The sequence below is a fragment of the Hippocampus bargibanti genome, linkage group LG06, assembly GCF_051943395.1.
Source record: "Hippocampus bargibanti isolate YZ-2025 linkage group LG06, ASM5194339v1, whole genome shotgun sequence".
Classification (NCBI taxonomy): Eukaryota; Metazoa; Chordata; class Actinopteri; order Syngnathiformes; family Syngnathidae; genus Hippocampus; species Hippocampus bargibanti.
This window is the reverse complement of record NC_142739.1, coordinates 24,805,075-24,817,280: the sequence shown is the minus strand read 5'-3', so window position 1 is coordinate 24,817,280 and position 12,206 is coordinate 24,805,075. Positions and strand designations below refer to the sequence as shown.

Genomic DNA, 12,206 nt, shown 5'->3' with positions numbered 1-12,206 from the left:
GTAATTAAAGAAATAAACTGTGCTGTAAAATAAAGTTTTATTTCCGTTTTTGATGGCTTATGGAAGGAGAGTCACCTGTTGGTAACTTAACCTCTGATGCTGTTCGGCCGCGTGCTTCCGCCGAAGATCACTCTGCCAGCCGTGGTGGGTGTGTATTATGAAAATAGTGCTTATTATAAGGTTTAATTTTCAGAAATTTGACGTTTGTAAGACAAAACGTTTGTAAGATGAGGTGTTTGTAAGTTGAGGTCTCACTGTATACAGACAAAAATTGAAAATACACCATTCATTGAGGGGTGCGCCTTATATTCTGTAACACCTTATCGACAGAAAAATACGATAATTGTTTTCTTGACTGTCTTTAGCATATTTCAAAAAAGGTGACACATTTCTTTTAAAAATGGCCCTTTCATCATTCCATTTTTTTCTGCACGTGGACAGCAAATGAAAAAAAATGGACACCTCTATTGTGTGAGCGTGTGTAAAAGAGGGGGGTGGTCTTTGAGGGGCGTGTCCAATAGGACCCAGCATTGAACCTCCCTACAAGGCCTTGATAACGTTGCATTTGGCGTGCAGTGGACGCCCAAGCTGTGACTTGTAAGTGTCTCTCGTTTTTCTCTTTTGTGTGTGTGTGTGTGTGTGTGTGTGTGTGTGTGTGTGTGCATGAGGATGAAGGTTATAGATGAACTGAATGTCATTGAAAACAAGCGTATCAGGTGCTTCACATGTGTATGTGTTAAGTTTTTCTTGAATATGCTGAATTATTTCATAATTATAATAATAAAAAAAAATACAATTCAATACAATACAATACATATTAATTTATATAGTGCTTTAACAACAGCATTGTGTTTGGTTATGGACACTGCGCAAACAAAACAAACATTAAAATGAATAATATCCTGGGACTATAAAGTGACCTTGAGAGTTTTGAAAGGCGCTTATAAATGAAATGTATTATTATTATGATTAATATCAATGGATGCACGTGCAATGATGGATGGAATGTTTGTTTCATCACAAGTTTGAAGCACTTATAATGTGGTTCATGTAAATATGATGATGAACATCATTTTGAATGGGAAAAGCAGCTTAAGTGCAACCATAAGGGGAAAAAATGGAACCAGGAGGTTATGTTTGTGTATGTGTGTGTGTGTGTGTGTGTGTATATGTGATGGAGAGCGGGGGAGGACTGGCGGCGGGAATGTTTCTGAGATTCTGAGACAACACCCCGCCGCACTGAACCCCACACACGTCTACAAATATTTGCAAGTTTGATTTTTATACCCATTTTGGGTAATGTTTTATTTGGCGCATTCATGTTGCGTGACTATAAAGATTAACATTTAAAATGTGTTTCATTGCATCCATTCATTTTTAATTGCGGATTTGATACCATAGGCATGATCGAACAGCATCAGAAGTGAACAAAATTCTTTTTAACTCACTGCTATTCACAAATTTATTCGGGAATTGAAAATATGATGTGGAGCGCCATTCCCGAATTTGTTCTGGGTTTTTTTTTTGGGTGTCGATAAAGCGCTGGGCATGGCCTATGGCAATGTTTTTCTCTTCCACAAAGGGACAGCATTTCCCTTTTTTTCCCATGTTAGCGCTTCGTTTCAGGTTCAGCTGTTGTTAAAGCGCTTTATCAACCAATATGCATGTATGGCGTTGTATTTTGTACACCCGCCCCCCATTTCAAGTCCATATAATTTAGGAATTAGCTTTTTTTTTTCTTTTGAAAGAAGAGAATCTCAGGTTTCTTTCGCTACATTTAAAGGATACCCGACGTCTCCGGACAAGTTGTGTGCATAATTTGTAAAATGGCTTCAAATGACTTCTACTGAGCGTATTTTACAAAGATTCCGCCGCATATAGCTATATTTTACGTTTTAAGACTCGCGCTGAATATTCAGGAAGTCTTTTTTTTTGAGTTGGTGACGAGTCCGGACGTGACGTCACTAAAGGACCGCCCTTTACCGTAAAGACGCATTGTAGCGGTCCTTCCATCACGTCAATGTATTTTGCTGTACTTGTTTGGTCTGGGGACCTCGTGTTGCACCCAAAAGCCGCCAGAAGGCCAGAAGAGGGCGTCCAAGCTCCATATAAGGAATTTATCAGCCTGTGGAAACGGAGGTGGCCACGGGAGGTCGCCATTTTGTGCATCTTTTTTGGGTGAGAGATTTTCCCCCAATGTTGCCTCAAAATGGCAAAAATAAATTCTTTAATCGATTGCAAACATGTATGCTTTCCTCTTCAGAACTATTTGAATCATATTCATCACTGGATGTGTAACACGAAAGCATATTCTCCGAATCTGAAGCCATTGTTTTGATTCACTAGCAATGCAAGACGTCTTGGCGTGACGTCACGATCTGGGGGCGGGACTTTCTGAAAATCTCAATTCGCAGCTCAATTTTTTTGCAGATTTTGGACACTTTAAGTCATTTTTATTGGTGTTTTGCATTTGATTAAAAATATAATGCGTGTTTTTGGTATTTTAGATGCTATAAAACGTTTTTCTGGTGTCAGTTAAAAAACAAAAAAGTGACGTCGGTTGTCCTTTAATGTTTATGTAGTCTTAAAACTCAATATTCGGTGGGTCCTGAAATTCAAGTGACAATGAAAAAACACATTTTTGTACATCTGGCAGTGAATGAGTTAATTCTCTTTAAAATACAACTCTAAAAAAACAACATCAAAGAATGTACCGGTACTCCAAAGCATACATTTGATCTTTTACCACCATTTGTCTCAAATGAGGTTCCATAGTATGAGTGGGGGCCAGTAAATTCCTGCTGGTGCGGCTCATATGTTTTCACTTCGACATGTTTCAATTTGATATACACGGGGTACACATGCTTCACTTTTACATACATGACATCAGAGAGTATGGAACACGGGTCCACATGAATTTGGCCCACAAAACATTGCCATGATCAAGATGCCAATGACAGTTGATGTATCGTTGGATATGGCTGGAATGTGATTGGTTAAATGCGTAAATATGAAAACACACACCTGGAAGCAGTGCAACAGGGGAAAAGTAATGAAAACAAGCAGAAAGACAATTTCGAATTAGTTCATAAGAATTCATGGACATAATTAACATCAGTTTGTGATTAAGATATTTTTAGGCCAGCAGAGAAGGCTTTGCAGGCCTAGATGGTCCGCCACTGGTGAATACTGATGCTAGGGTTCAAACTGACCTTATTTTCACATATCGGTACTCATGGAAGCTGCCGATACCAGTCATTGAAACTTAACGGACAACCGACGTCACTTTTTTGTTTCTGAACTGACATCAGAAAAACGTTTTATAGCATCTAAAATACCCGAAACACGCAGGATGATATTTTTAGTCAAATGCAAAACACCAATAAAATGTGTATGTAGGTATAAAATGTATTTATTTTATGCTATAATTTGTTTTGATTTGTTTTTTGATATTTAATGTTGATATGTAAAGTTTTTTAAAAGGAAGTTTTAATTACCTGTACATACATATAGTTATCTTCTTTCATCTGGTATCTGACAAATAGTGTCCCTAGTGTCCCACAAAAAAACTAAATATAACAAAATCCTACTAAAATTATAATCAATCAAATCAACCAAAACTAATCATAACTGTTAAAGTAGTTGAAAATAATTTTAATGTGATTGAAATGGGAAAACAAAAATAATGACAGAAAGAAAGTTGGCTAGCTAGCTAATAGATACCTAGTAGCTAGCTTATAGACAGCAAATATATAGCTAGCTCGATAGCCAGCGTGCTAGCTAATAGGTAGCAAATAAATATCTAGCTAGGTAGCCAGCTAGATCGCTAGCCAGATAGCCGGTGTTCACTCAACCCCAAATAACTCAAATAGAATAGATAGACCCCTTCAAGGGGTCGCCGCAGCAAATCAGTGTCCTCCATCTTCAGAGGTTTGATTGGCATGTTTGTTTTGGCCAAGCTTTTACGTCGGATGCCCTTCCTGACACAACCCTCTGTATTTATTTTTAGTTATATATTACACATAATAATTATTATAATATAATAATTACATACACAATAATTATTAGGGCATGCCATTTTATAATTAAAGCTGTGATTAATATTAATAATAATAATACATTTAATTTCTCAGCGCCTCCCAAAACTCTCAAGGACACTTTATTGTCACTGGATTTTTTTGTGCGGGTGAGCAGAGGCAGCCATTCGCGCCAGTGATTAACTCATTCACTGCCAGACGTTGTGCAAAAATGTGTCCACTCCAGTGCCAGGGTTTTTGTCATTGTCACTCAAATTGCAGGACCCACAGAATATTGAGTTTAAGAACTGTATAAACATTCAATACAGCGTGAGAAACCGTAGACTGTCTTCTTTTATCAGAAAAAAAAGAGTTAATTCCTAAGTTATATGGGTCTGGAGTTATATGAGCTTGAAATGGAAGTGGATGAACAAAATATAAGACAATACATATATATTGGGTTATATAGCGTGTTAACAACAGCTGAAGCTGTAACAAAGCGATAATATGGAAAAAAGGGAAATGCGCACCCTGCTTGCCAGCGGTCGAAGCAGAGCTTTATCGGAATCCCCTGCAAGAAAAAACAAAACCTGAACAAATTCGGGAATGGCGCTAAAGGTGTCATTGATCCTTGTCCATGCTTTCATGAAGCAAAAAAATATAGCAATATACAGTAAAGTCTCGTTATATCGATAGTACTGCTTATTACGATACTATTTCTATGAACGCAAGGAGAAAATTTACATCCCTGCCGCAGGATCGGATATGTCGATAGTCCGGTTATATCGATATTTTTTCCGACTCCCGAGAATATCGATATAACGAGACTTTACTGTATTTCAAAATCTTTTTTTTCTGTGGATGTTTGTTCAGCTTATCGTGTGTCTGCTGCTGGCCTGGCAACCAGTTTAGGGTGGCTTTCACCTGAAAACAGTTGGAATAAACTCCGGTATACAGTATGCAATTTGGTAACTTTATACAGTAAAGTCTCGTTATATCGATATTCAAGGGAGTCCGAAAAAATATCGATATAACCGGGACTATCGATATATCCGACCCTGTTTGCATGCAATTTTCTCCGTGCGTGCATAAAAATAGTATCGATATAACCGGGACTATCGATATATCCGATATCGATATAACGAGACTTTACTGTATTTCAGTAATTTTCACAGTCATCCTACCTATCCCATGGCCTAAAAAACAATGCGATTGTTACGCTGATCTTTGCTCTCATGTTGACACTATAGGTTCTCAGAACGATCACATTATGTAGGTATGAGTGAAAACAAGGAGAAATACCTTGAAGTCGGCATCCATTCAAGGTGTGTGGAGCATATTGATGTTTTTTTTTTTGAGGGGTGTCTTTGGCAAAATCCTTGAGGACGCCGTCTCAGTTCAGCATTCCGTCTGGCTTTCTGCACTCTGGAAACCCAAGAACAGGAATTTCCTGGAGATGTTCTATCGAGAAGGTCCTGAAGGCTCCAGTAGGAATGTAGCCATTGTTGGCTTTGACGTTGACCAAATAAGGCAAAGCAGGAAGGACACGTGTGCGGACACATTCCGGCTAAAAAAAGAAAAATATAAAACAATAATTACAAATAATGTGGTCTAGCTTTACAAAAATAATGATTCGCTTCTAAAATACTCCACATAAAAATGATTCCCAAATGACAAATAGTTCTTGTGTAGGAGTACGTGCAAATGTACAGTACAATAAAGTCAAATACAATTGAAATGTAGTACAGTGACACCTCAGCTTACAAACTTAATTGGTTCCTAGAGAGTGTGTAAGGCGAAAAATTTGTCTTCCAAACATTTATTTCCCATAAGAAACCATTAAAATGAGAATAATCCATTCCCAGGTCCCCATAAAACTTAATTTTCTACTAAATAAATAATAATAATAACAATAATAATATAATAATAATAATGAGCCTTAAAACTACACAAAATGTACTTATTTTATGTATAATAAATGTGCCATTGTATTGTCATTCAAGAAATAAACTGTACAGTATAATAAAGTCCTTTTATTTACCTTTGTGATGGTCGTTGATGTAGTTGCCTCTTGATTATCCGTGTGAAGTTGCCGTTGTTTCTCGGCGATAATACCCTCACTCACATTGTCCCCTGCTAGCTGCTTTTCGTTAATCCAAATCAACAGAAGTTTTTCAACCTCTTCTATTGCCTGAGACTATTGCTTAGACAACACAGTAACACCCTTCGCCACATGTAGCAACGGGTGACTTAGCATGTTCGTACTGGGATGCTATGTCACACAAACGCACACCTCGTTCGTGTTTTTCGATGATCTCCTTCTTCTGCTCGACCGTAATTTTCTTTTCTGTCCTCTTCGTCTTAACACTAGCCTGTGGTGGGGTCTTTTTCGGTCCCATAATAGCAAAAGTACTCCACTTGATAGCAAACCACGTCTGCACTCAATGAAAGATTGTGACGAAAACTAGTCCGCCAGCCACCGTGACGCTGCTCGACCGTGTGGTTTGGTGTTAATCCGCCGATAACTAGTCCGTCAGTCACCGTGCCGCTGTGTGGTTTGGTTCGTCCGCCGAAAACTAGTTTGTATGCCAAGATTATATTCTCGCGAAGTTATTATTCGTAAAGTGAAAAGTTTGTGAGCTAAAGAGTTTGTGAGCTGAGGTATCACTGTATATTCACTTTAGAGTGCCTTGTTGTTGGGCAGTCAGTGCACAGCTTCTTAGAGCAACGGAAGTGGCTTAATGTTTTATGATTTACCAGTCTCGTTTTATGTATCTGGCGTTTTTTTTTTTTTATTTAATTTGACATGCTTGTTCACGATTTTGTGTAGTGTCAAATTTACAAGACATTTATTTTCACTCAAAAGGAACATGATTCTAGTGTATTCCTCCTTTAAGGTCAATCTATTCATAATAACCATGTAGTCATGGTAATAATGTATGATTAATTGTAATGTAATCATAATAAAGATATCATAGTGACAAATTGGCAAATTGGACTTTGTGTTAAATGAGTAGGTGAAGAATAATATTTGCAGTCATAATTGTGGCCAATCTGAGTCGCGTCTGGCTAGCCCGCCAGTTCGTGACTCTGGTGTGAAGTTGAACTGACTTCATTGGCCATGCTAAGTCCATAAGCATCAGAACCGGGCCAAGACGCAGTAACACATTAGTGTGTGTCAGTAAATCACTTTTTCTTACAATAATTCGCTGAAAATGTGGCACTCTGGATCAGATTAGATATGCAGGAAGTGGCCAAGACCTCATCTGTTCTGCAGATGACACTCTGGCGTGGGCCCAGTCCGAGATCAGTTCTGTGTCTGAGTCTCTTGGAAGGTTTGAGCGCACGAGAGCAGCTGTATAACGTCTCCTCATAAAAAAAAAAAACACCTTGACATTTTGCAGGTTTCTGGATTCACCTTGGCGACGGCGGTCAGGGTCCCAGCTGGTTCTGTTCTGCCGCTGGTTCTACTCCAAATTGACTCCACTTGAGTGATTGTGTTTATTCGATAAATAGCTTTCGAGGAACCAAAACTAACATGTGGCGTAATACCATTGCACCAAGACCAAGGGACTACAAACAGGAACAGTATCAAGAACGAGACAGACAACAGGAACAAGAACTCAAAAAAACTGACAAGGCATGTCGACAAGAACAAGATGTGGAACAGGATCAACAGCAAATAAAAAGAAAAAAAACTGAATAAAGGAACATGACCAACAGCAAAGAAAAACAAAGAAAAAGAAAAAAGGAACAGGAACAACAACAAATGCCACTTCACAAAAAAATGCTACAACAAAAAAATATATGGAGAACAGGAAGAATCATTGAAAAAAAAACTGAACAGAAACAGGAGCAAACAAAAGGGACAAACTGTAAAAAAAAGGGCATGAACAGGAACAGGGACAAGAGCAAGAGAAGGATTGAGAACAGAAGAACAAGACTGACAGCAAAAAAGAAAGATCTGGAAAATTACCAAGAATAAGGTAAAGAGAAAAAAAACAGGAACAACAGTAAAAAAACAACCACAACAGGAACAAGAACAAGTAAAATACATATCTAAAAAAGCACAGGACCAGGGACAACCACAAAACCAGCAATGGGAACAGGAAGAAGACAGAATGAAAGAGAAAAAAAACAGCAGGAACAACACGAAGAACGAGAACAAAAGCCAACAGGAACAGGAACAAGAAGAACAGCAGCATGAACAAGACTAAGAGAAACAGAAGCAGCAAAAATAACAAAAACAACCAGGAAAATTACCAAGAACAGGGTGAATAAAATTAACAGCAACAAGAGTAAAAAACAACCACAACAGGAACAAGAACAAGATAAAATAACTACATACCAAAGCACAGGACCAGGGACAACAACAAAACCAGCAATAGGAACAAGACAGAATGAAAGAGAACAGTAAAAAAAGCAGGAACAACACGAAGAACGAGAACAACAGGAGCAGGAACAGAAGAAACAGAACAGAAGAAAGGAGCATGAACACGACTAAGTAAAACAGAAGCAGCAAAAATAAAAACAAGCAAGAAAATTACAAAAAACATGGAAAAGAAAACAGGAAAAAGAGTAAAAAAACAAAACAAGCACAACAGGAACAAGTAAAATGACTACATAAAAAAAGCACAGGACCAGAGACCGCAACAAAACTAGCGACAGGAACAGGAAGAGGACAGAATGAAAGAGAACAAAAACAAAACAGCAGGACCAACACGAAGAACAGGAACGGGAACAAGAAGAGAAACAGGAGTACAGTAAGAGAAACAGAAGCAAAAATAACAGAAACAAAAGACCCACGAACAAGAACAGCGTCAAGAAGGACAGGACTGAAAAAAAAAAAAACAACAGGAACAATAACAAGGAAAAGTGTTCCTGCGGTTTCAATGCGACAACACTTTTTACCCTTGAAGACCGGCTTTTCGCTTTCCAGATGATGTCAGTGTCACCCAATCGGATATTCCCCCTCCCCCTCCTCCAAATAAAAGAGCATAATATCACATCCTTGCACAAAGGCGGAGATTTGATCCTAGGACGTAAACAAAGTCATTCAAATGCTCTCGCTGTGATTACCATCAGATGCTTCACATTAGTGGGGCCCCTTTCTTTGGGGGAGGTCCTGCGGTCCTGGCTAGTGATGATGATACACAGACCTGAAACGTATATATACACACATTAACGTATACTCACATTCAAAGTGTGTCATTTGTACGTAATGTAATGTAATGTAATGTGTGAGTCGATGGTATGTCGGCGAGTGTGTATGCATGATATCAACGATGATCGGAGAGCCTTGAGAATCAACCATGGAAAACGTGTGTGAGAAATGCGGCGCACATGTTTGCAGTGTGACTGCGTGTGGGTGTGCGCATGTATGTGTGTATATGAAGTGTGTGTACAGTGTCCTTGAGAGTTTTCAAAGGCGCTTAGAAATAAAATGTGTTATTATCATTATTATTATTATTACAGGCCAAACACATCATATGTATATACACACAATTTACATATACACATATTGACAGACCTTATGCATATGGATGCACATACACACACATGCGCACGTACACACGCACACACACTCTTCCTCATCCTCAGATTCCGATAAAATTATTGGATTTGGCTTGTGTACACGTTTGTCAGCCACCTACAAATGCAGACAGACAGACACAGGCACACACGGACACACACTGACACACACATGCACACAAAAAGTCCTCATTACGTATGGTATAAAATCATAGTGGACCTCACAAAAATAGTCATACAAACGCACGCACGCACACACGCACACACACAGGCACACACTCACACTTAAAAAGTCCTCACTTGTCAAAATGTCCTCACTACGTGTGGTATAAAATCATAGTGGACCTCACAAAAATAGCCATACAAACTCACGCACACAAACACACACGAAGAACACACACTCTTCCTCATCCTTAGATTCCTATAAAACCGTTGCATGTAGCCGGTACAGACGTTTGTTAGCCACCTACACGCATGCAAACAGACAGACAGACAGACAGACAGACAGACAGACAGACAGACAGACAGACAGACAGACAGACAGACAGACAGACAGACAGACAGACAGACAGACAGACAGACAGACAGACAGGCAGGCGCGCGCGCACACACACACACACACACACACACACACACACACACACACACACACACACACACACACACACACACACACACACACACACACACACACACACACACACACACACACACACACACACACACACACATATTCCAGCACTGTGAAGCTAATTTATGAACATCTCGCTCCCCATCTGTAACCTCTCAAGTGTAATAAATACAACAAGCACTATTAACCTTTCAAAGGCTCACCACTCTTTATTTGGCACGCTCACAACACCCCCTCCAACCCTCACGTGTAAATATCGGATTAATTAATACTGGGCATCAAGAATGTTTATTGGAATTCTTGGTGGTGTTTAGCGACAGATGTGAATAAAAGTTCCTTCCATCTATCATTGTTTTAATCCTGGCTAGGAAGGGGTCGCGTTCGGGTAAATTAGAGCCATTCCCAATTGATTTTTCGGTACACGCAGGACTGGGATGAGTTTGCTCGTTGGTCAATGTCTGGGGCCAAAAAGATAAACGAAACCTTGACCACTGTGAGGTCCTTCTGGAATAACACAATTAAGATGATGTTGTTGTAGTGGTGCTCTGCAGCTCGTTTTCACCCGGTTTTCTACTCACAAACGTCATGCACATGAAATTCCAAAGGGCTCCTCAGCCGTTTGACGCTTGATGTGGTCGCCGGCGCGGGACGGCAGGAAACGCAGCCGTCAACTTAAACATAAGCAGATGGGGTAATTCTTCCTCTTTGTCTGATAGCGGACAGCTGCTCATAGTCAAATACAACAGGAAGTGACTTTGGCTCGCCGAACTCTGCGAACACAAACATTCGCCATCATCATTATTTTCGTCATGTATTTTTCATCAATAATCACTAACGAATGGAATGAGAATGTGCAAACTATGAAATCAAACATATTACTGCTCGAGTGCGTGCGAACCGCTGTTTTACTGTGTTGGGTAGCGAGTGAGCTAGCTGATATCCCAGGGAACAGCCTGGATTGGTCGCCAGTCAGTGTCAGGGAAACACAATAGATTGGTCACCAGTCAATGGGGCAGCACATATGAGATATCATAGACAGGAGAAGGTTGTCTCCAAGTGCCGACAACAACTTTCATCCGCAAGTGGAAATCTTGCAGTTCCCCATCCAGTGAACAGACTTTGTCACATGGAGACCAGAAAGTATGTTGTGATTCCACTATGCACACCGCATGCCTCTCCTGTACTTTATTTAAAGTCAACATGGGAGCCGCTTCGACCGGCAAGGAATCAAGTAGGCTGTGTTCAGTCAAGCAACAGCACATTTTAACTGCGCCTGTCCATGAAAGGACCAAAAGTAATAAAACTAAACGCACAAAAATATAGCCGATAGATAAACAATGCAAATGTCACTAAGCAACGTCAGACCAGATGTACATGAAGAATCGATTGGTGTACGATCCAGGCCACAGTCAATCATCACCATCATCATAATCATCATAATAATATATTTGATTTCTAAGCACCTTCCAAAACTCTCAAGGTCATTAGTACAAGTCGGGATGCATATTGAGAAATAATCGACTGGTCGCCAGTCATGTGACGGTGTGTATCTCAACCTTTCTGATGGTTTCACATTGATGACAAAATCAAAGCTCCTTCCTACCTTCTCATTGCAGGAGAACGAAATCATCATGGCGGGGAAGCACTGTCTTCTCCTGGTTCTGGTGGGGGCCATGTGTTTTCATGGCAACGCTGCACAGAGGACAGGTGGGTGCGATTATGGAGTATGACCTAACTGAACTGCATTCCATCATATCTAGGACATTGGCTATGAAACACACACCTGGCAGTTTGCTCATGTGTACAATGAACATCACCTGTACTAACATCACAGGGTGTGTGCGTGTATGTGTTCATTCACGCAGTAACGCCTCACATGCTTCACAGACAGCATTAACTTCCTGGTCATCTTGAATGACTTGATAGTGTGTTAAAAATTGGATCTGATCGTGCATATTTTGGCTCTTGTACGAAAACCGTAAAGCAAGAAACCTAAAAGGCTCTTCGTGATCCTATTTTTTGGGGGG

The 12,206-nt window shown here is 39.8% G+C and overlaps 1 protein-coding gene and 1 long non-coding RNA gene across 3 annotated transcripts in view; one reads left to right on the top strand and one right to left on the bottom strand.

The window, feature by feature from the left end:
- Nucleotides 1-572: 572 nt before the first annotated feature.
- col6a4a (collagen, type VI, alpha 4a) overlaps nucleotides 573-12,206 on the top strand; it is a 38,241-nt gene continuing 26,607 nt past the window's right edge. The window contains exons 1-2 of one of the 2 annotated variants that reach the window (XM_088999798.1): nucleotides 573-597; nucleotides 11,796-11,886. In XM_088999798.1, coding sequence (XP_088855924.1) covers nucleotides 11,811-11,886 — 76 coding nt within the window. In that variant the 5' untranslated portion in view covers nucleotides 573-597; nucleotides 11,796-11,810. Of the gene's footprint in view, nucleotides 598-11,795; nucleotides 11,887-12,206 lie in introns of those variants that run through there. The other variant, XM_088999800.1, reaches the window with a different exon arrangement.
- On the bottom strand, nucleotides 5,178-11,874 carry LOC148896924 (uncharacterized). Its single transcript, XR_016115452.1, has 4 exons — nucleotides 11,783-11,874; nucleotides 10,758-10,949; nucleotides 9,096-9,175; nucleotides 5,178-5,583 (listed from the first exon to the last, which is right to left on the bottom strand). It is a non-coding gene; the product is annotated as an uncharacterized LOC148896924 (long non-coding RNA).